Source organism: Oncorhynchus gorbuscha, linkage group LG01 (assembly GCF_021184085.1).
Source record: "Oncorhynchus gorbuscha isolate QuinsamMale2020 ecotype Even-year linkage group LG01, OgorEven_v1.0, whole genome shotgun sequence".
NCBI classification, from domain to species: domain Eukaryota; kingdom Metazoa; phylum Chordata; class Actinopteri; order Salmoniformes; family Salmonidae; genus Oncorhynchus; species Oncorhynchus gorbuscha.
Window position 1 is genome coordinate 27929417 of NC_060173.1, and position 26575 is coordinate 27955991.

The following is a 26575-nucleotide window of genomic DNA, read 5'->3' on the forward strand; positions in this document are numbered from 1 at the left end:
ATCTTTGATTTTAGATATGGTTGGATCAGCAACGGAAATACCACTATCCTCAGACAGAAGGCCCATGTTAACTGTGCCAAGAACATGACAGGAGTCTTCTTCCACCATGACACTCTGGACCAACACTTTGATGCCTTCTGTTTCAATGCATCAGGTGAGTTTTTTTTTCATAGTTCATATTGACCAGGTTTGGCATGACAACAGAGCTCTTTGAGAGACAATCACTTAAACACTTGTACATCTTAATGATTCTTGCCATTCTTAGAACTTGAACTGTAACAGATGCTGGAGACAATTACACATTTGTACTTCATTTCTGATCCTTGATCCCCCCCCCCCCCTCATAGATTTGTCTATGAAGAACTGTGATTTGGCCATCAACCCTGATTCAACAGGACCAGAGAGTGTTCAGGTGACAGATGGAGACCTTGCTTCTGATGCTGCAGGTCAGTCCCGTCTTTTTTACCATCTACATTATCAACCCCACAATCAATAGAATCAACAAAATCATGACATTTTTCATCTCCTCTGTATTTCATACAGTATGCCAGTCTGCGGCTACACTATCTAATAAGTAAGCCTTGTCCGAGCCCGTAGGGGCAGGAGCCTCCTGATTCTGTAGCATATGACAGCTTTCTAGTAACCCCCCTGGACAGGACGCTAGTCTGTCACAAGGTTTCCACTATCGCTTAAGACCCGTGGATCTTTATAATACTATCTTTTTGTTTACAAGGCCCTACATCATAAACTTCTGTCATATCTAACTTTGCTGTGAAGTATAGACAGCTGCATTGCCTAACCCATTCACAGGATTGGTTAACTCTTGAGGTTCTTAGGGTCTCCGCCGAGGTAAGTAAATCTGCTTTTATTTTACATACTGTATTGCTAGATCAAAATTCTAAATACATTTCATATTGATGTTCTGATGCCGTTTGGGCAAGTTAAAGTATTGATCTGGGAATTATTTGTGGAGGAATATTATTATATATATTGGCATACTTATATATATATATATATATACAGTGGGGCAAAAAAGTATTTAGTCAGCCACCAATTGTGCAAGTTCTCGCACTTAAAAAGATGTGAAAGGCCTGTAATTTTTATCACAGGTACACTTCAACTATGACAGACAAAAATTAGAAAAAAAATTGTAGGATTTTTCATGAATTTATTTGCAAATTATGGTGGAAAATAAGTATTTCTTGAAATGTTGAACTTAAAATACTTATAATAGGGCTACTAATACTGGAATAGATTATACGATATTCTTGCAGAAAAACATCATATGAATGCAAATGTCTTCTCCACGATTTGCCCAAATGTACCTGGGTGACTTCACACTAAATATCATGTAGTTCGCTCATACTTCAAGTTATCCATCTGAAACTTTGCACATACACTGCTTCCATCTTGTGGACACTATCGGAATTACCAGAGTGATGGCTATAACAGTGATCTTTCTCTTGCATTTTCAAAGAAGGAGGTAAAAAAAACACTGGTTGTTTTTTTCTTTGTATTTTCTTCTACCAGATCTACTGTGTTATATTTTCCTACATTCAAATTGACATTTCAACAAATTTCAGTGCTTCCTTTCAGATGGTACCAAGAATATGCATATCCTTGCTTCAGGGCCTGAGCTACAGGCAGTTAGATTTGGGTATGTCATTTAGGCGTCAATTTTTTAAAAAGGCTGCTATCTAATCAAATCAAATGTATTTATATAGCCCTTCTTACACCAGCTGATATCTCAAAGTGCTGTACAGAAACCCAGCCTAAAACCCAACAGTAAGCAATGCAGGTGTAGAAGGAAAAACTCCCTAGAAAGGCCAAAACATTGAGGTCAGTCAATGCGGACATTTCAAGAACTTTGAAAGTTCCTTCAAGTATAGTCGAAAAACAATCAAGCGCTATGATGAAACTGGCTCTCACGAAGACCGCCACAGGAAAGGAAGACCCAGCGTTATCTCTGCTGCAGAGGATAAGTTCATTAGAGTTAACTGCACCTGAGAATACAGCCCAAATAAATGCTTCACACAGTTCAAGTAACAGACACAACTGTTCAGAATAGAATGTGTGAATCAGGCCTTCATGGTCAAATTGCTGCAAAGAAACCACTATTATTTTTTATTTAACCTTAATTGAATATTTATTTAACTAGGCAAATCAGTTAAAAATAAATTATTATTTACAATGACAGCCTACACTGGCCAAACACAGACAACTCCCTATGGGCGCCTACTAAAGTTCACCAATAATAAGAAGAGATTTGCTTGGGCCAAGAAACACAAGCAATGGACATTGGACCAGTTGAAATTGGTCTGGTGTCCTAACTAGATGTTTTTGTTTCTTTGTGAGACGCAGTGAAGGTGAACAGATGATCTACGCATGTGTAGTTCCCACCGTGAAGCATGGAGGAGGAGGTGTGATGATGTGGGGATGCTTTGCTTGTGACAGTGTTAGTGATTTATTTAGAATTCAAGGCACACTTAACCAGTATGGCTACAACAGCATTCAGGCGATACTCCATCACATCTGGTTTTGGCTTAGTGGGACTGTCATTTGTTTTCAATAGGACAATGACCCAACACATCAGTCAAGGAAGTTAAAACTTGGTCGCAAATGGGTCTTCCAAATGGTCAATAACTCCGAGCCATACTTCAAAAGTTGTGGCAAAATGGCATAAGGACAAGAAAGTCAAGGTATTGGAGTGGCCTTCACAAAGCCCTTGACCTCAATCCTATAGAAAATTAGTGGACAGAACTGAAAAAGCGTGTGCGAGCAAGGAGGCCTACAAACCTGACTCACTTACACCAGCTCTGTCAGGAGGAATGGGACAAAATTCACCCAACCTATTGTGGGAAGCTTGTGGAAGGCTACCCAAAACATTTGACCCAAGTTATTAAACAATTTAAAGGTAGTGCTACCAAATACTAATTGAGTGTATGTAAACTTCTGACCCACTGGGAATGTGATGAAAGAAATGAAAGCTGAAATAAATCTGTAACAATTCTCGTCCTCTTCTTCGGACGAGAAGTAGGAAGGATCGGACCAAAATGCAGCGTGGTATGTATCCACAAGCTTTAATGAGAATGAATACAAAATACAAAAGAACAAGAGAATTACAATGAAAACCGAAACAATCCCGAATGGTGCAGACACTGAAACGGAAAAGGCTACCTAAGTATGATTCTCAATCAGAGACAACTATACCAGGCCAAACGCAAAAACACAACATAGAAATGGAACATAGGCATCCCACCCAACTCATGCCCTGACCATACTAAAACAAAGACTTATTTTCAATAACGGCCTGGGAACAGTGGGTTAACTGCCTGTTCAGGGGCAGAACGACAGATTTGGCCTGGTATGGTTCTCAATCAGAGGCAGGTGTCCTTGTCAGCTCAGGGGTTTGAACTCGCAACCTTCCTGTTACTAGTCCAACATTCTAACCACTAGGCTACGCTGCTGCCCCACATAACAAAGGAACTAAGGTCAGTATGTGAACAAATCATTATCTCTTCAATTATTCAGACATTTCACATTCTTAAAATAAAGTGGTGATCCTAACTGACCTAAGACTAAATTTCTACTAGGATTAAATGTCAGGAAGTGTGAAAAACTGAGTTTAATTGAATTTGGCTAAGGTATGCATAAACTTCTGTCTTCAACTGTATGTTGACTTTGTGACATTTGTGTTGTATGGGGAGGATGCTACGACACGTGACAAGTGCACAAGGTAGGTGTTCACAACAATGAACCAACATAGCCTGGGGCTACACATTAACTTTCCCTCTCCACCGTCAGTCCTTCCTTCCAGTTACTAGAGACCATGGAACTGGATGCCACATGCCAGGAGGCCATTCAACAGCCAAAATGCCATCTGGAAATTGTTGCCGTGCATTGTCCTCATATGTACCTATTTTGCTACCAACAATGGCTGGCCAGCCCATGTGGCACCTGAACGGGACTCACGTGAATCATGCATTGGTCTGGGATCCTGCAGTAATCCCAACATCCACATACGAATTGACTGTGGCAGGGGATTGACTTTGTGCACCATGTTTGACAAACTCCACCTCCTCTGCAACCCTTTTACTGTCCATCAAAGCCGAGGGATCACCTTCAAATGTACACTACCATTCAAAAGTTTGGGATGCTGACCTTCTAGGCAGAGTTCCTCTGTCCAGTGTCTGTGTTCCTTTGCCCATCTAATCTTTTATTTTTATTGGCCAGTCTGAGATATGGCTTTTTCTTTGCAACTCTGCCTAGAAGGCCAGCATCCCAGAGTCGCTTCTTCACTGTTCAAATCAAATCAAATCCAATGTATTTATATAGCCCTTCATACATCAGCTGATATCTCAAAGTGCTGTACAGAAACCCAGCCTAAAACCCCAAACAGCAAGCAATGCAGGTGTAGAAGCACGGTGGCTAGGAAAAACTCCCTAGAAAGGCCAAAACCTAGGACAAAACTTAGAAAGGAACCAGGCTATGTGGAGTGGCCAGTCCTCTTCTGGCTGTGCCGGGTGGAGATTATAACAGAACATGGCCAAGATGTTCAAATGTTCATAAATGACCAGCATGGTCGAATAATAATAAGGCAGAACAGTTGAAACTGGAGCAGCAGCACGGTCAGGTGGACAGGGGACAGCAAGGAGTCATCATGTCAGGTAGTCCTGGGGCATGGTCCTAGGGCTCAGGTCCTCCGAGAGAGAGAAAGAAAGAGAGAAGGAAAGAATTAGAGAACGCACACTTAGATTCACACAGGACACATATAACAAACTGAACCTAGCCCCCCGACACATAAACTACTGCAGCATAAATACTGGAGGCTGAGACAGGAGGGGTCGGGAGACACTGTGGCCCCATCCGAGGACACCCCTGGACAGGGCCAAACAGGAAGGATATAACCCCACCCACTTTGCCAAAGCACAGCCCCCACACCACTAGAGGAATATCTTCAACCACCAACTTACCATCCTGAGACAAGGCTGAGTATAGCCCACAAAAGATCTCCGCCATGGCAGAACCCAAGGGGGGGTGCCAACCCAGACAGGATGACCACATCAGTGAATCAACCCACTCAGGTGACGCACCCCTTCCAGGGATGGCATGAGAGAGCCCCAGTAAGCCAGTGACTCAGCCCCTGTAATAGGGTTAGAGGCAGAGAATCCCAGTGGAAAGAGGGGAACTGGCAAGGCAGAGACAGCAAGGGCGGTTCGTTGCTCCAGAGCCTTTCCGTTCACCTTCCCGCTCCTGGGCCAGACTACACTCATTCATATGACCCACTGAAGAGATGAGTCTTCAGTAAAGACTTAAAGGTTGAGACCGAGTTTGCGTCTCTGACATGGGTAGGCAGACTGTTCCATAAAAATGGAGCTCTATAGGAGAAAGCCCTGCTTCTAGCTGTTTGCTTAGAAATTCTAGGGACAATTAGGAGGCCTGCGTCTTGTGACCGTAGTGTACGTGTAGGTATGTACGGCAGGACCAAATCAGAGAGATAGGTAGGAGCAAGCCCATGTAATGCTTTGTAGGTTAGCAGTAAAACCTTGAAATCAGCCCTTGCTTTGACAGGAAGCCAGTGTAGAGAGGCTAGCACTGGAGTAATATGATCACATTTTTTGGTTCTAGTCAGGGTTCTAGCAGCCGTATTTAGCACTAACTGAAGTTTATTTAGTGCTTTATCCGGGTAGCCGGAAAGTAGAGCATTGCAGTAGTCTAACCTAGAAGTGCCAAAAGCATGGATTAATTTTTCTGCATCATTTTTGGACAGAAAGTTTCTGATTTTTGCAATGTTACGTAGATGGAAAAAAGCTGTCCTTGAAATGGTCTTGATATGTTCTTCAAAAGAGAGGTCAGGGTCCAGAGTAACGCCGAGGTCCTTCACAGTTTTATTTGAGATGACTGTACAACCATTAAGATTAATTGTCAGATTCAACAGAAGATCTCTTTGTTTCTTGGGACCTAGAACAAGCATCTCTGTTTTGTCCGAGTTTAAAAGTAGAAAGTTTGCAGCCATCCACTTCCTTATGTCTGAAACACATGCAAGGGCAATTTTGGGGCTTCACCATGTTTCATTGAAATGTACAGCTGTGTGTCATCCGCATAGCAGTGAAAGTTAACATTATGTTTTCAAATAACATCCCCAAGAGGTAAAATATATAGTGAAAACAATAGTGGTCCTAAAACGGAACCTTGAGGAACACCGAAATTTACAGTTGATTTGTCAGAGGACAAACCATTCACAGAGACAAACTGATATCTTTCTGACAGATAAGATCTAAACCAGGCCAGAACTTGTCCGTGTAGACCAATTTGGGTTTCCAATCTCTCCAAAAGAATGTGGTGATCGATCAAAAGCAGCACTAAGGTCTAGGAGCATGAGGACAGATGCAGCCTCGGTCTGATGCCATTAAAATGTAATTTACCACCTTCACAAGTGCCGTCTCAGTGCTATGATGGGGTCTAAAACCAGACTGAAGCATTTCGTATACATTGTTTGTCTTCAGGAAGGCAGTGAGTTGCTGCACAACAGCCTTCTCTAAAATTTTTGAGAGGAATGGAAGATTCGATATAGGCCGATAGTTTTTTATATTTTCTGGGTCAAGGTTTGGCTTTTTCAAGAGAGGCTTTATTACTGCCACTTTTAGTGAGTTTGGTACACATCCGGTGGATAGAGAGACGTTTAAACTGGTGTTTTGCGGGTACTATTTAATGAAGCTGCCAGTTGAGGACTTGTGAGGTGTCTGTTTCTCAAACTAGACACTCTAATGTACTTGTCCTCTTGCTCAGTTGTGCACTGGGGTCTCCCACTCCTCTTTCTATTCTGGTTAGAGTCAGTTTGCTCTATTCTGTGAAGGGAGTAGTACACAGCGCGGTACGAGATCTTCAGTTTCTTGGCATTTTCTCACATGGAATAGCCTTCATTTCTCAGAACAGTAATAGACTGACGAGTTTCAGAAGAAAGTTATTGGTTTATGGCCATTTTGAGCCTGTCATCGAACCCACAAATGCTGATGCTCCAGATACTCAACTAGTCTAAAGAAGGAGAGTTGTATTGCTTCTTTAATCAGAACAGCAGTTTGCAACTGTGCTAACAGAATTGCAAAAGGGTATTTAAATGATCAGTTATCCTTTTAAAATGATCAACTTGGATTAGCAAACACAACGTGCCATTGGAACACAGGAGTGATTCTTGCTGATAATGGGCCTATGTAGCTGATAATGTACATCTATGTAGATATTCCATTAAAAGTCTGTCGTTTCCAGCTACAATAGTTATTTACAACATTAACTATGCCTAGACTGTATTTCTGATCAATTTGATGTTATTTTAATGGAGAAAAAATGTGCTTTTCTAAAACAAGGACATTTTTTACTGACCCCAAACTTTTGAATGGTAGTGTATATGTGTGTGGAGCTGTGCTATGTCCCTCACAACCAGCACTTTTTAGTCATAGTCTATGACCTAGCTACACTTTGACTAATCTCTAAGTAACCTGAGGTCACCCTCATGTCACTCTCCACATCTCCTGCTGGGCTTGCCCCAGTCTGTAATCAATGCCAACCACCCACAGTTAATATCGACAAAATTATAATCATACCTGACTTCCAAAGTAATATAAAATAAAATGTGGGACGTGACCTGTAGGACCTTTTGCCACATTAAACTTGAAAAAACTCCCTCCAGAGGCCAACTATGCATTGGGAAGATCTAATGGCAAGTCTGTTTGTGACAGCCCTTTCACAGACTGTCCATCACAACCAGAAAACCAACCATTCCACTACTGGAGTATCCCCAGCATCAATCAGACTGAAATAATATTCCAGTTGGTCAAAGGGTCTCTTCGGTATGCAAGCAAACTGTAGAAATGGAAACTGATCACTCCACAGCCCCCATACCCCGCCAGTCATACAGGAAGGATACTACCCTTGTCGCTGTAGCTTGCTCAGAATGACCAGTTAGCTGTGCAAGCTGGTCAGGCCTGAGAACTACAACCACCACTGACTACTTTGTCTCCTTACCCATTGAAGGACCCACTCATGTTTATGTGGCCTACCCCCTCCACCCAGGCATTATTTGACACTGTTTGAGTTCAAGGGGTGTGTCACAATATCTATCAATTGAACCACTTTTGCAGTCAACTTGTTTTACTCAACCATCTATTTCATATATGGGAGACATTAAATATATTGAAAAACATGGTTGTGTTTTGCTATACCTCGGGGGGCCTTGCCACTAGCCTATTCCTCTCATTGGTGAATACGGTGTTGTGAGGCAGAGAGGCACAGAGTGACCCAAGATTATCTGATTGTCCCCAGTGGAAAACAGGTCTAATTTGGATGAAAACAACATGGCTGACATTAGCTAGCAACTATCCCATGGTTATTGCAGATAACTGCACAACAGACTCACTCTGAATGTGCTTTACAACCGCCTGAAATTGACTGAATTTGGGTCTGTCAATTAGCAAATATTTATTCAACTGCCGACTGTCCTCCAAAAGTAGCTTAATATCTCTTACACATCAAGGGCAGCAGGTATCCTAGTCGCTAGGGCGTTCTGTCAAAGTGCCCTTGAGCAAGGCACTTAACCCTACTGGCTCCAGGGTTACTGTTGATAATGTCCTTGCTGTGATTGTCATGTTTGTCATTTATTATCATGTCTTGTCCCTGTGCTCCCCATTCTGTTCGTTTCCCTCTGCTGGTCTTATTGGGTTCTTTCCCTCTTTCTATCCCTCTCTCTCCCCCTTCCCCTCTCACTCTCTCGCTCTCTCTTCTCTCTATCGTTCCGTTCCTGCTCCCAGCTGTTCCTATTCCCCTAATCATCATTTAGTCTTCCCACACCTGTTCCCGATCCTTTCCCCTGATTAGAGTCCCTATTTATTCCTTTGTGTTCCGTTCCTGTCCCGTCGGTTCCTTGTTTAGTATTCACCGTGCTGTGATTGTGTTTCGCCCTGTCCTGTCGTGTTTTTTGCCTTCATCAGATGCTGCGTGTGAGCAGGTGTCTCTATCAACTACGGCCTGCGCCTACCCGAAGCGACCTGCAGTCTGTGGCCGCTTCTCTTGTTATTCCCCTCTACAGACTAGAGGATTTCTGTTATTCCCTGTTTGGACTTGAATAAACTCTGTTTCTGTTAAGTCGCTTTTGGGTCCTCTATCACCAGCATGACAGAAGGAACCGACCAAGGAATGGACCCAGCGACTTCAGACGCTCGTTACACTGCCGTCAAGATCCAAGGAGCCATGCTCGGCAGACACGAGCAGGAATTGTCTGCTGCTCGCCATGCCGTGGAGAACCTGGCCGCTCAGGTTTCCGACCTCTCTGGACAGTTCCAGAGTCTACGTCTCGTGCCACCTGTTACTTCCTGGCCTGCCGAGCCTCCAGAACCTAGGGTTAATAACCCACCTTGCTACTCCGGGCAGCCCACTGAGTGCCGCTCCTTTCTCACGCAGTGTGAGATTGTGTTCTCTCTCCAACCCAACACATACTCTAGAGAGAGAGCTCGGGTTGCTTACGTCATTTCACTCCTTACTGGCCGGGCTCGAGAATGGGGCACAGCTATCTGGGAGGCAAGGGCTGATTGCTCTAACAAGTTCCAGAACTTTAAAGAGGAGATGATTCGGGTTTTTGACCGTTCAGTTTTTGGTAGGGAGGCTTCTAGGGCCCTGGCTTCCTTATGCCAAGGTGAACGGTCCATAACGGATTATTCTATTGAGTTTCGCACTCTTGCTGCCTCTAGTGAGTGGAACGAGCCGGCGCTGCTCGCTCGTTTTCTGGAGGGACTCCACGCAGTGGTTAAGGATGAGATTCTCTCCCGGGAGGTTCCTTCAGATGTGGACTCTTTGATTGCTCTCGCCATCCGCATAGAACGACGGGTAGATCTTCGTCACCGGGCTCGTGGAAGAGAGCTCGCATCAACGGTGTTTCCCTGCTCCGCATCGCAACCATCTCCCTCCTCTGGCTTTGAGACTGAGCCCATGCAGCTGGGAGGGATTCGCATCTCGACTAAGGAGAGGGAACGGAGGATCACCAACCGCCTGTGCCTCTATTGCGGAGTTGCTGGACATTTTGTTAATTCATGTCCAGTAAGAGGCCAGAGCCCATCAGTAAGCGGAGGGCTACTGGTGAGCGCTACTACTCAGGTCTCTTCATCTAGATCTTGTACTACTATGTCGGTCCATCTACGCTGGACCGGTTCGGGTGCTACATGCAGTGCCTTGATTGACTCTGGGGCTGAGGGTTGTTTCATGGACGAAGCATGGGTTCGGAAACATAACATTCCTTTCAGACCGTTAGACAAGCCTACGCCCATGTTTGCCTTAGATGGTAGTCATCTTCCCAGTATCAAATTTGAGACACTACCTTTAACTCTCACAGCATCTGGTAACCACAGTGAGACTATTTTTTTTTGATTTTCCGTTCACCGTTTACACCTGTTGTTTTGGGTCATCCCTGGCTAGTATGTCATAATCCTTCTATTAATTGGTCTAGTAATTCTATCCTATCCTGGAACGTTTCTTGTCATGTGAAGTGTTTAATGTCTGCCATCCCTCCCGTTTCTTCTGTCCCTACTTCTCAGGAGGAACCTGGCGATTTGACAGGAGTGCCGGAGGAATATCATGATCTGCGCACGGTCTTCAGTCGGTCCCGAGCCAACTCCCTTCCTCCTCACCGGTCGTATGATTGTAGTATTGATCTCCTTCCGGGGACCACTCCTCCTCGAGGTAGACTATACTCTCTGTCGGCTCCCGAACGTAAGGCTCTCGAGGATTATTTGTCTGTGTCTCTTGACGCCGGTACCATAGTGCCTTCTTCTTCTCCGGCCGGGGCGGGGTTCTTTTGTTAAGAAGAAGGACGGTACTCTGCGCCCCTGCGTGGATTATCGAGGGCTGAATGACATAACGGTTAAGAATCGTTATCCGCTTCCCTTATGTCATCAGCCTTCGAGATTCTGCAGGGAGCCAGGTGCTTTACTAAGTTGGACCTTCGTAACGCTTACCATCTCGTGCGCATCAGAGAGGGGGACGAGTGGAAAACGGCGTTTAACACTCCGTTAGGGCATTTTGAGTACCGGGTTCTGCCGTTCGGTCTCGCCAATGCGCCAGCTGTTTTTCAGGCATTAGTTAATGATGTTCTGAGAGACATGCTGAACATCTTTGTTTTTGTCTATCTTGACGATATCCTGATTTTTTCTCCGTCACTCGAGATTCATGTTCAGCACGTTCGACGTGTTCTACAGCGCCTTTTAGAGAATTGTCTCTACGTAAAGGCTGAGAAGTGCTCTTTTCATGTCTCCTCCGTTACTTTTCTCGGTTCCGTTATTTCCGCTGAAGGCATTCAGATGGATTCCGCTAAGGTCCAAGCTGTCAGTGATTGGCCCGTTCCAAGGTCACGTGTCGAGTTGCAGCGCTTTTTAGGTTTCGCTAATTTCTATCGGCGTTTCATTCGTAATTTCGGTCAAGTTGCTGCTCCTCTCACAGCTCTTACTTCTGTCAAGACGTGTTTTAAGTGGTCCGGTTCCGCCCAGGAGCTTTTGATCTTCTAAAAGAACGTTTTACGTCCGCTCCTATCCTCGTTACTCCTGACGTCACTAGACAATTCATTGTCGAGGTTGACGCTTCAGAGGTAGGCGTGGGAGCCATTCTATCCCAGCGCTTCCAGTCTGACGATAAGGTTCATCCTTGCGCTTATTTTTCTCATCGCCTGTCGCCATCTGAGCGCAACTATGATGTGGGTAACCGTGAACTGCTCGCCATCCGCTTAGCCCTAGGCGAATGGCGACAGTGGTTGGAGGGGGCGACCGTTCCTTTTGTCGTTTGGACAGACCATAAGAACCTTGAGTACATCCGTTCTGCCAAACGACTTAATGCCCGTCAAGCTCGTTGGGCGTTGTTTTTCGCTCGTTTCGAGTTTGTGATTTCTTACCGTCCGGGTAGCAAGAACACCAAGCCTGATGCCTTATCCCGTCTGTTTAGTTCTTCTGTGGCTTCTACTGATCCCGAGGGGATTCTTCCTTATGGGCGTGTTGTCGGGTTAACAGTCTGGGGAATTGAAAGACAGGTTAAGCAAGCACTCACGCACACTGCGTCGCCGCGCGCTTGTCCTAGTAACCTCCTTTTCGTTCCTGTTTCCACTCGTCTGGCTGTTCTTCAGTGGGCTCACTCTGCCAAGTTAGCTGGTCATCCCGGTGTTCGAGGCACTCTTGCGTCTATTCGCCAGCGCTTTTGGTGGCCGACTCAGGAGCGTGACACGCGCCGTTTCGTGGCTGCTTGTTCGGACTGCGCGCAGACTAAGTCGGGTAACTCTCCTCCTGCCGGTCGTCTCAGACCGCTCCCCATTCCTTCTCGACCATGGTCTCACATCGCCTTAGGCTTCACTACCGGTCTGCCTTTGTCTGCGGGGAAGACTGTGAGAGCCGCCAATAAACGCAGGATTAAGAGTCCAAGGTATTGTTGCGGCCAGAGAGTGTGGCTTTCCACTCGCAACCTTCCTCTTACGACAGCTTCTCGTAAGTTGACTCCGCGGTTCATTGGTCCGTTCCGTGTCTCCCAGGTCGTCAATCCTGTCGCTGTGCGACTGCTTCTTCCGCGACATCTTCGTCGCGTCCATCCTGTCTTCCATGTCTCCTGTGTTAAGCCCTTTCTTCGCACCCCGTTCGTCTTCCCTCCCCCCCTCCCGTCCTTGTCGAGAGCGCACCTATTTTCAAGGTACATAAGATCATGGACATGCGTTCTCGGGGACGGGGTCACCAATACTTAGTGGATTGGGAGGGTTACGGTCCTGAGGAGAGGAGTTGGGTTCCGTCTCGGACGTGCTGGACCGTTCACTCATCGATGATTTCCTCCGTTGCCGCCAGGATTCCTCCTCGAGTGCGCCAGGAGGCGCCGGTGAGTGGGGGGTACTGTCATGTTTGTCATTTATTATCATGTCTTGTCCCTGTGCTCCCCATTCTGTTCGTTTCCCTCTGCTGGTCTTATTGGGTTCTTTCCCTCTTTCTATCCCTCTCTCTCCCCTCCCCTCTCACTCTCTCGCTCTCTTCTCTCTATCGTTCCGTTCCTGCTCCCAGCTGTTCCTATTCCCCTAATCATCATTTAGTCTTCCCACACCTGTTCCCGATCCTTTCCCCTGATTAGAGTCCCTATTTATTCCTTTGTGTTCCGTTCCTGTCCCGTCGGTTCCTTGTTTAGTATTCACCGTGCTGTGATTGTGTTTCGCCCTGTCCTGTCGTGTTTTTTGCCTTCATCAGATGCTGCGTGTGAGCAGGTGTCTCTATCAACTACGGCCTGCGCCTACCCGAAGCGACCTGCAGTCTGTGGCCGCTTCTCTTGTTATTCCCCTCTACAGACTAGAGGATTTCTGTTATTCCCTGTTTGGACTTGAATAAACTCTGTTTCTGTTAAGTCGCTTTTGGGTCCTCTATCACCAGCATGACAGTGATCGACGAGGTTGTCTCAGGGGGAGTGGGATATGCAAAAAACAAATGTACAATTCACATATGCACATTAATATGTAATGTAATGTAAATATACACATTCACATGTGTGAAATAGGACAAATATACTGTAACCACAGTCTTAATAAAAGGGAGATAGATATGAATCTTTTATATGATATGATTTATTGGTAATTCGATCTTCCATGTTCTCATTTCCTACAGAAACAGTACAGTAAACGCATGTGGAAATGACTGTGTAACTCGTTGTAATGACTGGTAAACAGATCATTACACTCTGGTACACAACAGATGATGTCATAGGTTACATAATGGATGTCAAAAGATAGGCGTGAGATCGCTTATCACCGTAATGATATCCACTTGGAAACTTTCACTGGCCAGGCAGTCTTGGCAGACACAAACAAAAGCTATCAATCCCCTACCTGACAGGCTATTCATTTCCAGGTCAATTACAGGGCTGTCTCTCTAGTCTCCACAAGCTTCCATCTCTTCTCCATTCCTTTATGGTAATCACTGCTCTATACAGTAGGTGATTGGAAAGATGAAAGCATGTCTACCCCCCCATTGCTTTCACCAATCCAACCTTGACAGATTTGGGATAACCTCTTGGAATGAGGGGATGTGTTTTGGGGAATAATAGTTTTATATAGTTATAATTTGATATAGTTATAGTTTTATAACAGTTTTAATATCAGAACTGGTCTCATTCATCTATCTTTCTGGTCTGTTTTCCCACAGGTGAAGCCTCAGAGCAGCCTAAGACAGAGGAGGTCCCAGAAGAGAAGACAGACATCCAGACATATGCCCCAGCAGTGGTGGAAGACCAGGACCAGGACCAGGTACAGCCAGAGGCCACAGAGGGAACCCCAGAGGACAGGGCCCAGCCTGAGGACAGAGCAAGCACAGAGCCTAACACAGTGGATACCACCTCTGCACCTGAGAAACAGGGAGCCGAGAGCACCACTGAGGTATTTGAGGAAGTGGACCTGACCCAACCTGCATCCACTGAGGCTAGCCCAGAGGAACCAACATCTGGGGCTGGGGGTGAGGCCTCAGAGGGGGCAGCCACAGAGAGCCCTGGTGGGGAGGAAGAGCAGACTGAGGGGGATGAGACCCAGTCAGCTGGCCGCACTGGGGTGCTGGCCACTGAGATGGAGGACACCACCGGGTCTGGGATGCAACCGACTGGCGCTGAGGAGGGGGCCTCTTCTATTGCACCACCTGTTGGACAGCCAGGAGAACCACAGGGCTCAGCCAGCGAGGAGGATGTGCAGGAGATAGTGCCAGAGCAGGAGGAGGAGGAGGGGGTAGAGGGTAAGCAATTACTCTGTTTGTTACATTCATAATATCACATACAGAATACTGTTTTTTGCTTTGCTTTGTCACTCAGTTTGGTATCATGAACATAATTATAATGACAATGTATTTAATTTAAATAGCACACTTTAAAATACAAATACATCTCAAGTAAATCATAAATCATGTCAGAACAGAGAAACATAAGAGGTACAAAACAAGTGCCTGGCATTACCCTGCAACAATCATACTTTTCATATATGATTTCTGTGACAGGATGAATGAAAAGCTTTCCCTGAGCCTAAAAATAGCAGTTGTGATACTCAAGGGCAGGATGTCCCCCTGTACATTCTGGTCCTAATGCAGATGCCAATCATTCTGCTGCTGCTGCAAAATGTTGAACCAGCAACCTTTTCCAGTCAGTGTGGTATGTATAAATGTTTACATGAGGTGTTCCTCTTTAGACCCCCTAAACTAAAGATACATTCTGTGTTTATCTCAAATAGCCTTTTTTGAATTCCACACAAAGATGTATTTAGCTACGTTTTTGTAAACAAAAGTATAAGCACCACCAAAACAAATTGACACATCTCCATGGTGAAATGTTTGATACCAGGACATTCATCTATAATGACAGAAAAGGTTTTAAAAATGTTACAAAATGTTTGAAGATGTATCAACTGATGTGTACATCTTCAGTCGTATCATTAATCAAAGCCATTAATAACTGGCTGAGTCTTGACAGAATCACGACAACACATATATATATATATATATATAACATCACTGCCCTCTGGCTATACTGTACAACTGTTTCCAAGGCGACTCAAAAGTCTGTGCTTTCAAGGTGATTAATTTAATCATATCAATCTCTAAATATACATCTCTGTGTTCGTCATTCTCCTCAACACTTTTGTCAAGACACATTATTATGCAATCTATAATACAGTCTTCTCTGACTGTAATAACTAGCACCTTCTTTACCTGTTTTTATCTTTACATAAATAGTAAGTATCCTTTACATTTTCTTGAAAGTGCTTAGTCAGAACTCAGAGAAGGATACTTAGAACAGATAGCCTACCACCCACACACAGCAAAGTTTGGTCAGACTCTGGGAAGTTAAAGAACTAACTTCGCCCCCTGGTGTTGGGGTGTGAAAAAGATTGTGGCTCCAATTTCCACTCTTGTTTGTATTGTAATATCTGTGTGCATTTAAAGTTATATAAGAAGACATGTGGCACTAGGTATAAAAGTTATATCCAACTTTATATTAAAATATTCAAGTGCAAGGAATCATTTGCATAGTCAGCTCTATGGTAAAGTGTCACGCCCTGACCATAGAGAGCCCTTGTTTCTCTATGGTGTCGTAGGTCAGGTGTGACTAGAGGGTATTCTAGTTTATCAATTCTATGTTGTGTTCTAGTTTATATTTCCTATGTTGGTGTTTTGTAGGATTCCCAATTAGAGGCAGCTGGTAATCATTGTCTCTAATTGGGGGTCATATTTAAGTAGCTATTTTCCCACCTGTGTTTGTGGGATATTGTTTGTGCATGTGCACCACATAGTCACGGTTAGTTGTTTGTTTATTGATATATTTTGTTTTGTTTAAGTTTCTCCTTGAATTAAATATGTGGAACTTAACATCCGCTGCACTTTGGTCCCGTTCTTACGACAGCCGGGACATAAAGTTGTAGTTTGATGACACTATCAAATAAAATAAGCACTCAGATTGACCACCATTCATGAAGAAATATTCCATGGAGGCTTGAAAGTTTGTCTTTCTCTGTGTGTCCTCTCCTCTGTGGAGTTTGTTTGAAGAAGGCTCCCCCTCTTGTGACCGGATGAGGGAGAGTGTGAAAGAGAGGAGAGAAAGAGAGGACCACTAGTCCACCACTGACTGTGCCACAGCATGATTCTTCCTCTCAACTCCCCATCTGTACTGGCTCAAATTCTCAATACAAGAACTCTATATAAACAATCTCTGCATCCAATGATTTAATGTATTACACAGACCCTTTCAACACAGTAGCTAATATTTGGGTCCAATGCTCCTATAGTGTATTCCTATTGGGCATCAACTTGTATTTAGAAGCACTGAATACTGAATATCTATCTTAATAATGGTGTGTTTGTGCACTACTGTGTGTAAGCAAGAGGACCCCCAAGTTGTGTTATAATATAACAACTGCTGGCCCACAGCCTTTTATTATTAATTACATTATAATTGGATTCTTATTCATTAGATGTATTTCTGTATTTAGATTATTTAATGCAGGGGTGTCAAACTCATTCCTCGGAGGGCAGAGTGTCTGCGGGTTTTTGCTTTTTTCTTTCAGTTAAGACCTACTATAAACAACCAGGTGAGGGGAGTTCCTTACTAATTAGCTACCATAATTCATCAATCAAATACAAGGGTGAGCAAAAACCTGCAGACGCCCGTGCCCTCCTTGGAATGAGTTTGACACCTGTGATCCAATGAGACAGTTTAGAAGTAGAGGGGGAGGCAAGGGGGGATAGGACAGGAGACACAGTAGGAAGTGTGGATGTAGGGATAGGACAGGAGACACAGTAGGAAGTGTGGACGTAGGGATACGACAGGAGAGACAGTAGGAAGTGTGGACGTAGGGATAGGACAGGAGACACAGTAGGAAGTGTGGACGTAGGGATAGGACAGGAGGAACAGTAGGAAGTGTGGACGTAGGGATAGGACAGGAGACACAGTAGGAAGTGTGGACGTAGGGATAGGACAGGAGACACAGTAGGAAGTGTGGACGTAGGGATAGGACAGGAGACACAGTAGGAAGTGTGGACGTAGGGATAGGACAGGAGACACAGTAGGAAGTGTGGATGTAGGGATAGGACAGGAGACACAGTAGGAAGTGTAGACGTAGGGATAGGACAGGAGACACAGTAGGAAGTGTGGATGTAGGGATAGGACAGGAGACACAGTAGGAAGTGTAGACATAGGGATAGGACAGGAGACACAGTAGGAAGTGTGGATGTAGGAATAGGACAGGAGACACAGTAGGAAGTGTAGACATAGGGATAGGACAGGAGACACAGTAGGAAGTGTGGACGTAGGGATAGGACAGGAGACACAGTAGGAAGTGTAGACATAGGGATAGGACAGGAGACACAGTAGGAAGTGTGGACATAGGGATCGATCTGGTAGAGGATGTATTGCTATGGGGGGAATGACAGCCCAAAATGGGCACTACTTTCCACCAGAGCCCTGTGTGAGAAATAGGATGGCATTGATTTACCCTATGAGATACTAATCAGATAAACTGTTCTGTTCTGTGCTAAGGTTATGTGGAGTTTACCATATTGTTCTCATTATAACACTTGGCACAATGTCACTTTAATAACAGCAATAACTCATCAATCACTTTGCAATGAAATGTTGGCATTCGCTCTCAGGTGCCAACTCTGTCCCAACGAGACAGTTCCACATTCCTTAGTAGGTTCAGTTCATTCCACAGCTATTACATCAGCCCTGATGTAGCACATGATTCCTGGTCATCACATGATAGTGTTATACATCATCACATGACATTGCACAAAATCACAGTCTGTCAGTGCTCATACCCAGGCAGTATGTCTGATTGACAAGATGGACACAGGTCTTCATCACACTTTAGTGTGATAACCAAGCACTATTATTGGGGTCTACTGCACTCTCTCCAGGGGCTCTGTGTGTGTTACCTGGGTGGACGTGTATGGAATCTGATGACACCAGTTGACATCTATGTGTAATTCATTTTTGAGGCATCAGAGACGTTTGTTTAACACTGTATCTCATTGTTCTCCCCATCTATTCCCAGATCAGCCCATTCCCAGGGGGAGGATGAATCCAGGTGAGGGAGTAGCCCCTCCTCCAGCCGGGAAGGAGAATAGTAGCACACCCGGTGAGTGGCCCACTATCCTTAATATCTCTACCAGTACTATTAATACTATTATTGTACATGTCATGAGTGATTAGTTGAATCATGGCCATGTAATTACAATGTATTATATGGTTTAATGCAGCGATTCTCAATTGGTGGGTCGTAAACCAAATTTTGGTCGTGGGAGGTTTTGTGTGGGTCGCGGGTGTCTGAGTTTTTTTTAAATGAAAAGTAAAACCCAGTCTGGACTTGAAATGACTTAAACCTGGTAGAATGTGTGGAGAAATGATAATGAACTTACATGTTTAAACAATTTATCTTCAATCACATTGTTTTCAGTACAGAGCTATTAGCAGCGCTATGGTTGATTGTGTGGTCTTAAATCAGTGAGTTTATTTACAGTCAACATCAAGAATATGTGCAAAATGTAATTATTGACAATGAAAGATGTGGGAATGTTGTTTCCTTGTCATACAGTTGGTACATTTAATATCAATATAGCATTACAAATAATTTTCCAGATTGTATTTTGCCGATTCTTTTTAGCAATGCGAAACCAGTTGAGAACCACTGGTTTAATGGATTCCTAATGTATTCATAATGTATTAATAATTGAGCAAACAATTTCATTTATATAGCACTTCTCAAAGCACTTTGCATTGTAAAGGGGCATATGCTACACCTCCAAGTGAGAGACATTATAGGCATGAATTATTCATGTTATTCAACCTTTCTCATTTCTTTCCTTTGTGCAGATTGGCTGATCATTGTGGGAGTGGTTGCGGCAGTGGGCGCTATTCTCCTCGTGTGTGCTGCTGTGGCCAAGCGGAAGAGGTAGGTCTCATTTCAACAATTGGAATTCTGATCAATAATTAACTGTCTGCATTACTCCCTCTCTCTGTCCGTTAGCTGATGACAGTATCCTAATGTGTTCACTGCTTCCTCCCTCTGTCTGTTAGCTGATGACAGTATCCTAATGTGTTCACTGCTTCCTCCCTCTGTCTGTTAGCTGATGACAGTATCCTAATGTGTTCACTGCTTCCTCCCTCTGTCTGTTAGCTGATGACAGTATCCTAATGTGTTCACTGCTTCCTCCCTCTGTCTGTTAGCTGATGACAGTATCCTAATGTGTTCACTGCTTCCTCCCTCTGTCTGTTAGCTGATGACAGTATCCTAATGTGTTCACTGCTCCCTTTCTCTGTCTGTTAGGTGGTGACAGTATCCTAATGCTAATGTGTTCACTGATTGCTCTCTGTCTGTTTACCTGGTGACAGTATCCTAATGCTAATGTGTTCACTGATTGCTCTCTGTCTGTTTACCTGGTGACAGTATTCTAATGTGTTCACTCTCTCTCTCTCTCTCTCTCTCTCTCTCTCTCTCTCTCTCTCTCTCTCTCTCTCTCTGGCTGTTAGCTGGTGTGGTCAGCAGCAGACCCTGATGATCACTAACAAGGATGGTAGTGACGGGAATGGGGCGGTGGCGTCTGTGGCTAGCTCCCGCGCCCAGGAGAGAGAGCAGGAGATGGTGACCCTGATGAACAAAGAGAAGATCCAGGAAAACGGCAACACAGAGGAGTTCACCGTCATCACACTGGATGAGTCCCCAGAGAAAGGACAGCTGGCATGAGAGAGGAGAGGAGGAGGACAAGGAGGAGAAGAGAGAGGGCACAGAAGGATAGAGAAAGATGAGTAGCTATGGGGGTGCTGACACTGGGGCAGGACTAGAGAAGGTCTGGCTGGGGGTGGAGATGGACACTTTGGCCTGCTACCAAGAAGACAGACACATTGAACATGCCAGCTGGGGTTGGGTGGGGGATTTGTAAATGTAAGGGATGGTTAATACTCTATTGATTCTGTTGTTGTATTCTGGGAAGAATGGCTGGTTTGTCCCACCTTGCTACTAAGGTGCAACATCGGAAACTGGCCCTGTCCTTTGCCTGTCTCTCAGATGGGCTAGCTAGACTGTTAAAGCCAAGATGAGCAGAATGCTACTTTCTACCCTGTTATGTCAGGTATGTGGTTAGGATTGGATACTTCATAGTCCTAGGGTTTGGACTGAGTCACTACATCTGGGGTGTCAAGCCAGGCTTCATACACACATGCTGATATTCACCCCTGCCTTTCAATCAGTGTCTAATCTAAATCTGAGAAAATCAGTCTGGCTTCTCTAGCCAATCAGTAACATTAATTCAATAATAATAACAGGTTGAAATTTAACCCTGCAGACCCTGTGACACTGGGGGACTGGAGGTTGACATCCCTGCTCTATGGTGGGATCTGAGTGGAGATGTTGAAGAGGTGTGTGTGTGTGTGTGTGTGTGTGTGTGTGTGTGTGTGTGTGTGTGTGTGTGTGTGTGTGTGTGTGTGTGTGTGTGTGTGTGTGTGTGTGTGTGTGTGTGTGTGTGTGTGTGTGTGTGTGTGTGTGTGTGTGTGTGTGTGTGTGTGTGTGTGTGTGTGTATGCACAGTATGTACTGTATGTATGTGTGAGGGGAGAGAGGAAGGGTGTTGATAAAGGCACAGGGGTGTGGGTGGGAGTTTTTAAAGGTGGGGGGTGGGAGTCTTGGTTTGCCCAGCAAGACCAGTCGGGGGTTGAGGTTGAGGGTTAGGTTGAGGGGAAGGACATTGTTGATAGTGTGTCACTTGAAGCTTTTGAGGAATTGATTTGGAAAAACAGGCGTGCAGCAATGTGAAAACTAAACAGACGTTGTCAAATAATTTGGCTGGATGTTCATGGGATTAATATTGTTTATTATGGATAGGTAAATGTGGGACGTTGTGGCCCACTGATGTCTATACTCTTTATCATTCCCCTGTTTTCTTTCAATATTAACCCTCTGTATATTTCAGTTCTTTCCTGTGGATTGGGATTTTGTTTTTCCAAGAAAACACAACGAGATGTTAGTATTTTAATTAATGCAGTTTGGATTTTTCTTGCTATTTTTGCTTCTGTATATAATGTACACATATTTTCCAAATGCCTCAGCAACAGTTGTCATTCATCTTTTTTGGCATGCAATGCCCTTTAATGAATAAATAAAAGCTGTCATATTTGAGAATTATTTAATCAAATTCAGAACCTATGGTCTTTAATTGTGATAGAACATTTGCAATAGTCAGAGTAGATATTGTATGAATCAACTTCATGTATAGTATTCAAGACTGTGCATTTTAAAAAACGTTTTTTATGATGTTAATTAACATGGTCTGTATAAATAATACATTCATGTTGAGTAGCGCATAGATTTATATGGAATATCGACAGCTTTCGGAGAATAGATGCAATGGTCAGATGTGGATGTTGGAGTACACGTATCACATGTACTTACCATATAAGTCACCTTATATTGACAGAAATGTGCCATTTACAATGACCTAGAATTGTGTAGTAATGCATTACACTGTGATGGAACCTAATAACTGTTGTTAACGGCCAACATGAAAATCAATGTACAATCCCTCACTGACAAAATAATTGATTTGGCTGGACACACTGACAACAACACATGATCTGGACACAGACATTACAGTAATGGGCAGAACAGTAGAACTCCAAGTACAACTCTGGATTCTACTTCTCTGGGCTCCTTTGTAACAAAGCAGCAGAGGCCATCATATTTCTGTGGCTTTCCCTGTTATGTGCACCAGAGAGAGGGAGGTTAATGAATTCATGTGTCTCTGGCTAGGAGCTCTGTGTCTCCATACTGATCCAGGTCCCAATGTGCCCATTGCTCCACACCTCCATCTGATTACATTATAATCTTTATGCTGTCTCTTTCTTTCATAGGCAAATCACTTTTATGTGTGATTGTCTGTGGATATTATGTGGATGTTATGAATCCTCTCATATCAGTTTGACAGTACATTTGTCATGCCTTTTGAGTAAGCGGCATGACAAATGTGTGTCCCAGCTTGTTTGTGTGGCTTTTTGCCTCTGCTTTTGTTCCTCTCCGATCTTGCTCTCATTTGATTCACTTTGAGGAAAATTTGAAAATGTATTAGGGTAGGAGTGTGTAATGATGAATTAATAAAACATTGTTAATGAGAAAATATGTGTAAAGTCATGAATTAAATAAATGTGTATAGAGGAAATCTTTGATTGTGGTGTTCATTCAGCGGGCAGGAGGGAGGGAGGGAATGGAGAGAAAAGGGGTTGCTCAGGAGAAGGAGAAAGTATGGTTGCCATGGTATCCCAGTCATGATGCAAGAGTATGTTTTTACCCAGGCAAGACAGAGAGACAGTAAGACAAAGAAAGCCATTTTGAAAGCTGAAAAGGCCATGTTCTTGTAGATGTAATCACAGACACTGTGATTGCATCTTGAAAGGTTAAACCAGTCTCATATAGCGACTTCAGCTAAGTCATCTAATATTCTAAAAATGTATCAGTGACTTGAGAAATGATTAACACCCTTTGATTTAGGCTTTGTTGTCTTACAAATGTGGGATTAAAACTGACTAAATTGTCAAAGATCTACACAAAATACACATACTGTCAAAGTGGAAGAAACATTTTATATTTTAATAAAACACAAATACATGTTGATTAGATGTGTTTTCAACTCCCTGAGTCAATAAATGTTAGAATCACCTTTGGCAGCAATTACAGCTTTGAGTCTTTCTGGGTAAGTTTTAAGAGCTTTGCACGCCTGGATTGAACAAATATTTGCCCATTTGTCTTTTTATACAATCATCAAGCTCTGTCAAATTGACTGTTGATCATTGCTGGACAGCCATTTTCAAGTCTTGCCATAGAGTTTCAAGCCAGCTTAAATCTACACTGTAGCTATACCCCTCAGGAACATTCAATGTCGTCTAGGTAAGCAACTACAGGGGGGTAGATTTAGCCTCGTGTTTTAGGTTATTGTTGAAAAGTAGACTGAACCATATTTTCTTCTAATATTTTGCCTGTGCTTAGCTATATTCAATTTATTTTAGTTGTAAAAGAACTCCCTAGGCCTTGCCGATGACAAGCATACCCATAACAGGATGCAGCCACCACCATTCATTTTTTGCAGTATTGCTTTAGTGCCTTATTACAAACAGGATGCATATATTCTGTACAGGCTTCCTTCTTTTCACTTTGTCATTTATGTTGTTGATACATCCTCAGTTAATTCCTATCTCAGCAATTATACTCTGTAACTGTTTTAAACTCATGGTGAAATCACTGAGCGGTTTCCTTCCTATCAGGCAGCTGATTTAGGAAGGGCGTCTTTATCTTTTTTTCTTCTTCTTTTTTTTATTAGAGGGAGGATCAGCTTAATATTGCGGAAAGAATGTTGCTTCTAATGTAATTGTCTGCATCATTTCCAATCCCCCATATTTTTAGGTAAATATATATATCCATACACAAAGCGCAGCGTGGTTAGTGTTCAATCAAAACTGAACGCTGAATAACAAAAACAACAAGGAAACAACCGGAACAGTTCTGTCTGGTGCAGACACACAAAGACTGAAAATAACCACCCAAAATAACACAAGGGAAAACAGGCTAACTAAATATGGTTCTCAATCAGGGACAACGATAGATAGCCGCCTCTGACTGAGAACCATATCAGGCCAAATATAGAAATAGAAAATATAGAAAAACTAACAGACTGCCCACCCCAACTCACGCCCTGACCATACTAAATAAAGACAAAACAAAGGAATAAAGGTCAGAACGTGACAACACGCATGCATACATATACACATATATACATACATATACTGTACCTATATAGACATACATTGTTTTTTAAATAATATACCTTTATTATTATTCCCCGCAGACCCTACCGCCGATCCCCCAATTGGAGTAAGCTAATGAACACTTATGATTTTATCTTCAATTTATATATCTTATACACATTTTACAGACACAGTCTGTACAATAGTTCCCTCTTGTTTGTTCTTAGTCCTACCTCTATTTCTGATGTCCATCCAGTTTGATTTCTATTTGTAACTATGCTATTTCACAGAAGTTCCGAACCTATATACATTTTACAGATCCCGTATGCTTTACATTGCTTAACTTGTTATTAGTCCCACCCTTCAGCTCCATTCAACCCCTCCCAACTATCTCTCAACATCATCCATTTCGTATTTCTATTTTCCATGTATTTTTCAACTGTAATGTGATGCTTCACAAAATAATTGAACCTTCCCTATTCTCATAGATTCTACAAATTGTAAATTAAAAATAAACATTTTTGCTAATATAATTATTATATTGATTGATTGACTATGGCTTTTCAAATCACCCAGTATTGCTATCTATAGCGTTAGTTCTACATAGGGAAATGTTGCAATTCTTCCGCCATTCCTGGACCTGTGACCAAAAACGAGCTACATATGGACAATAACAAAATAAATGATCTAATGCCTCTGCCTCCTCACAGCAGAATCTGCAGAGATGGGAAGATTGTATCCCACATATATATATAACATTCTATTAGTTGCAAGAATTTTGTATAGTAATTTACATTGAAAAATTTGATGTTTTGAATCCGGTGTTGTTTTGCGTAAAAATTCATAAAAGATGTAGGTTCATCGAAAATCTCTTCCCAACTATTTTGCAATTTATATGGCACAGCTGTTAGTTTTTGGTCCTTAAATTAAATTGGTATATGTTTTTATTTATCAAATCAAATTCAAATTTCAAATCAAATTTATTTATATAGCCCTTCGTACATCAGCTGATATCTCAAAGTGCTGTACAGAAACCCAGCCTAAAACCCCAAACAGCAAACAATGCAGGTGTAAAAGCACGGTGGCTAGGAAAAACTCCCTAGAAAGGCCAAAACCTAGGAAGAAACCTAGAGAGGAACCGGGCTATGTGGGGTGGCCAGTCCTCTTCTGGCTGTGCCGGGTAGAGATTATAACAGAACATGACCAAGATGTTCAAATGTTCATAAATGACCAGCATGGTCAAATAATAATAAGGCAGAACAGTTGAAACTGGAGCAGGAGCATGGCCAGGTGGACTGGGGACAGCAAGGAGTCCTCATGTCAGGTAGTCCTGGGACATGGTCCTAGGGCCCAGGCCAGTTGAAACTGGAGCAGCAGCATGGCCAGGTGGACTGGGGACAGCAAGGAGTCATCATGTCAGGTAGTCCTGGGGCATGGTTCTAGGGCTCAGGTCCTCCGAGAGAGAGAAAGAAAGAGAGAAGGAGAGAATTAGAGAACGCACACTTAGATTTACACAGGACACCGAATAGGACAGGAGAAGTACTCCAGATAAACAAACTGACCCTAGCCCCCCGACACATAAACTACTGCAGCATAAATACTGGAGGCTGAGACAGGAGGGGTCAGGAGACACTGTGGCCCCATCCGAGGACACCCCCGGACAGGGCCAAACAGGAAGGATATAACCCCACCCACTTTGCCAAAGCACAGCCCCCACACCACTAGAGGGAAATCTTCAACCACCAACTATCACACTTTTCTTTAACCATTTATGTTCTTTAATATATGGCCGACATACAAATTCCTTACTTTTTTCCCCTACTACATTTGCCTCTTCCATTTTGGTGGTAAATGCTGCAATTAATTGGTTGTAATTTTGGGTAGAGCAGACATTTCCATATGTCTGTGTTAGCTGCATGTGTGACATAACTCCACCAGTCAAATTTATGATGTCATTCACTAAAAAATAAACCTTTTTTAAACATTTCTTCGATAAATTCAGTTTTTTTAAATCAATTAGTATATATAACGGATCTCTTTTGGTGAAGGAGAGTCGGACCAAAATGCAGCGTGTAGATTGCAATCCATGTTTAATCAACAAACGTAAACACAAATTAACACAAACACTACAAAACAATAAACGTAACGAAAACCGAAACAGCCTATACTTGTCAACTAACACAGCGACAGGAACAAAGACACTAAGGACAATCACCCACAACAAACTCAAAGATTATGGCTGCCTAAATATGGTTCCCAATCAGAGA

The 26575-nt window shown here is 43.3% G+C and overlaps 1 protein-coding gene across 1 annotated transcript in view; it reads left to right on the forward strand.

The window, feature by feature from the left end:
- Positions 1-22687, forward strand: part of LOC124035681 (CD44 antigen-like) — a 38981-nt gene extending 16294 nt beyond the window's left edge. The window contains exons 3-8 of the mRNA XM_046349267.1: positions 15-154; positions 348-446; positions 14196-14771; positions 18578-18661; positions 19396-19474; positions 20053-22687. Of these exons, the coding sequence (XP_046205223.1) occupies positions 15-154; positions 348-446; positions 14196-14771; positions 18578-18661; positions 19396-19474; positions 20053-20266 (1192 nt within the window). The 3' untranslated portion in view covers positions 20267-22687. The remainder of the gene's footprint in view (positions 1-14; positions 155-347; positions 447-14195; positions 14772-18577; positions 18662-19395; positions 19475-20052) is intronic.
- The last annotated feature ends 3888 nt before the right edge of the window (positions 22688-26575 follow it).